The sequence below is a fragment of the Cucurbita pepo genome, chromosome LG18 (genome assembly GCF_002806865.2).
Source record: "Cucurbita pepo subsp. pepo cultivar mu-cu-16 chromosome LG18, ASM280686v2, whole genome shotgun sequence".
In the NCBI taxonomy this organism is placed as follows: domain Eukaryota; kingdom Viridiplantae; phylum Streptophyta; class Magnoliopsida; order Cucurbitales; family Cucurbitaceae; genus Cucurbita; species Cucurbita pepo.
In genome coordinates, this window is record NC_036655.1 from 706024 (window position 1) to 709696 (window position 3673).

Sequence of the window (3673 nt, forward strand, 5' to 3'; positions counted from 1 at the left end):
TATAATAGGTATAAGAATTTTATGGCTACGATAAGTTAGGGAACGATAAGACCACGAAATGTTTACGATATGATATGATTATGATACAACAAGTGAATGATATATAATATATATATATATTGTGATATGATATGAAAATTATATGAAATATGTTACGGTACGAGATATGTGATAAATTGACATGTTTATGATATAATATATTGTGATGCGACATGTTATAGTATGATATGTGTATGATGAAAACGGTTATGTTTGGAAGCATGGAATGTTACGATATGATACATTTATGTAATTTGAATGATAAGATATGATTGACATTCAAAATGACGAACTAGCATGAAATACAACCCCGATGTATGCATGAATGATACGATAAATGATATGATAAGCGATATGTGAAATGATATAAAAAACGATATGACATGTACGGAATGTTAGCGGGGTTGTATTAAATGATAATGAAAATGAAAAAATATTGGGATCTCATGCATTATGTGTGCTCATGCGTTGGGGGATACCCCTATTTGATCACTATGGTACGAACGCGTACACTAATGGACAGGGATACGATACATAATGATGCCGTGACGGTTACTAGTTCTAATGGGTGTCCGGCCTAAGGAGCTCTCAGAGTATGCTCACCCAACAAAGAAAGTGGCCATCGGTGTGTAAACTGACTGGTGAGTCCATACTCACACGTGTGGACTGTATGTAGAGTATATGGTACACATCCAAGTACCCATTAGAATAGTACCGTAGAAAAATGGATTGAAAGAATAAGTCCCGTTATTGCATTCACATGTTCTTGCATGTAACCCGGATAGTGCGTTCACATTGAAAGATAGGGTAACCAAATTCAATGATGCAAATATAGCATTCATAGAAAAAATAGAATATACCCTTTTTATATATACATATATACCGATATATATATATATATAATAAAGGTATATGTCGAACCAGCTAAGTTTATATTAAATCTAATGAAAAGAGTTTCAATCAAATTATTGTTGCAGAGAGATGTAAAAGATAGTGAAGGGTATGAATCACTTTAGTTTGAATACTCACCTTATCAAAGATCTTTGATTGTGTTAGGTGTGAGTGTGTGCATAGTTGTGGCGGTAGCTGCTTCATATGAGGTTGAAGCTTCTCCGATAAACAATGGCGGCAAATCTGTGATTCAAATTCATATCAGTTTTCACAAACATATAAACAATAATCCTAAACTTTAAAAATGTTTTTAACACTTTTAAGTCACCATACCAGCAAGCCTATATCCAAAGTCATCTCGAAAGTCATTCCCAATAAACAATGGCGACAAATCTGAGATTCAAATTCATATCAGTTTTAACGAACATTTAAGCAAAAGAATCCTAAACTTAAAAAATGTTTAATATTTAAGTCACCATACCACCAAGCTTATATCCAAAGTCATCCGTAGTAGAGTACATTCCTAGACTCTCATACTCATAATCCAAATTGTTTTGCTCAACAACGTGAAGGCCGTCGTTAAAAGCTTCATCTACCATGATATTAGTTGCCGGCAAATATGCCTGTTTTCATATAACATCGACTCAGTTTAAAGCTCTCTATTTCAGCATATAGAAATCAAAGTTCAAAGAGAGTTTGTAACCTCTGAGGATGGCTCATATATGGTATAGCTCTGACATTGAAAAGCGTGTTTAACCATCGTCATCCATATTTTATCGAGAACTTTATTACCAAGCAGCTGCAGAAATTGTCAGTTTGTTGGTTTTGAACCTCGATCGAAACAGATGAATAATCGAAGTAGAAAGAAATAAGAAGAGGGTTTCTTTTGAACCTCGATCGAAACAGATGAATAATCGAAGTAGAAAGAAATAAGAAGAGGGTTTCTTAGATACTAAGGTACTTCACTATTTAATGACAAATAACTTCTACTCCAAATAAGTCTATATAAGTCTATTCATTTTGATTTTGTTGGGGTACCTTTCTAAGACGTTCGGGACCTATTTTTTGGTATTCCAGCAAGAAGTCGTCCACATTTTTTATGCCGTAGGAGGATAAATTTTTGTGATATATGCCATCTTTTCTTATGCCTTCGAGTCGCCAAAGTTCGTCTTCTCTACTTGGAGGATGATGCTTCTTGTTCACTGAAATCATGTAAAAATGAAGAATCATCCATTCAACCGTGCAAACAACTATTAAAGAGACAAGCTTACCTTCTCCACGGTGATCCATGACCCTAAAAGGTTGGGACACAGCAGCCTCAATGGTCGGATACATGGCTAGAATGTTTTCATCAATAATCTTCGCTCCAAAACGAAACTTTTTGGATTTCATCCAAGTCGAGTTGTCCGTGATTGACACAGACTTAATGGAAGCAACACCACTCTCCAAGTTGAGTTTGATATCACTACCAACTAGTAAAGGCCTTTTCTCATATCTTTGGGACAAAATGTTTCGATTGAATTCAATCAAACTACGATTGGTTTCATCATAGTCTCCATCGAGAAGGACGAGCCCAATCGGGGCCGATGACAGAGGACCCGTGCTGATTATCGCATTGGTTGTGGCATCACAAATTTCAACCCTCACATTCTCTATGTGATGAAATCAAACCATAGTTCAAAATACAACATTTATTCTAATAATATAGTTTTTCATAAGACGAATATGTAACATTATGTCGTGTGCTTCATATAGTGACTAAACTTTGAGTCAATAAGCTCGACTTGTTCAAACTCGAACATTAAACATCATGAGATGTCTCAGTCATGCATTAAGAAGTCAGTAATCGTAAATACGTTTGACTACAAATACCTTCGTACAAAGAAACTATCTCTTTCGATTATTGTGTTATTTATTTCATTTCTTTCAAATTCAATTATTGGTTTCACGATGCTTTGAAAGAACGTAACCACCGACATAAATAGCTATATAAATAGCTATAAATTTGATAGTAAAACAAGTAAGAAGAAATAGCTATTTTTTTTCTTTTAAATTTTTTTTCAAAATCAAAATTTTGAAGGCATAGATTTTTTTAAAAATATTAGTTAACAAATCAAATCAAGGGTTATTCAAGAAAATGAAATGTCGTTTCAAATATTCGATATGAATCCACATGATCTAGTTTCGTATCTTCCGATCAATCTAGTGATAATTTCGATTTCATTAGTAATGAGGATTCAAAATATCACACATTGATCAATCAAATAGAGATTCAACAACTAAAAGAAAGACCAATGCTTTGAGATCCTTCGTTTCTTCAAACGAAACAAACATGGATAAAATCAGACCGATTCCCTAAATGTTTTTCTAGATATTTCTCAATGTTCCGACTATTCACGAAAAACGATAACAAAGAAATGGTGAGAAAACAAACACAATTATCATACACAGACAAAACTAAAGTCCAAAAATCGTTAATTTCACAAAACAGAATAGAATCGAGTCGAATAGAACCGTAGAAGAACGAGAATGAATGGAAATTAAAATACAAACCTTAATGATTCTAGAAGAGGATGAACTTGAGTTTGAAGTGCATTCTTCACTTCCACTTGTACCTTAAAAACACCGAACGGATGTCAGAGATGAGTTTCATATTCAAAGTTGAAGATGCTTGAAGATAGAATTGTAAAAGCTAAAAAAAAAAAAAAAAAAAAAAAAAAAAAAAAAAAAAAAAAAAAAAAAA

At 33.4% G+C, this 3673-nt stretch overlaps 1 protein-coding gene across 1 annotated transcript; it reads right to left on the reverse strand.

Moving 5' to 3' along the window:
• Positions 1 to 1051: 1051 nt before the first annotated feature.
• Positions 1052 to 2252, reverse strand: LOC111779637 (calmodulin-binding protein 60 C-like). The gene is made up of 6 exons (XM_023659729.1): positions 2202 to 2252; positions 1969 to 2132; positions 1634 to 1729; positions 1412 to 1553; positions 1264 to 1323; positions 1052 to 1173 (listed from the first exon to the last, which is right to left on the reverse strand). Exons 1-6 carry the CDS (start codon positions 2218 to 2220, stop codon positions 1073 to 1075), a joined length of 582 nt encoding a protein of 193 aa, XP_023515497.1. The 5' UTR covers positions 2221 to 2252; the 3' UTR covers positions 1052 to 1072.
• Positions 2253 to 3673: the final 1421 nt, after the last annotated feature.

What these genes read in the sequence shown, in the direction of transcription:
- LOC111779637 (XM_023659729.1), bottom strand. An exon ending in TATATGAGCCATCCTCAGAG is followed by an intron (nt 1,554 to 1,633) that starts GTTACAAACTCT and finishes ATATGAAAACAG; the next exon opens with GCATATTTGCCGGCAACTAA. An exon ending in CTTTGGATATAAGCTTGGTG is followed by an intron (nt 1,324 to 1,411) that starts GTATGGTGACTT and finishes TTTGAATCTCAG; the next exon opens with ATTTGTCGCCATTGTTTATT.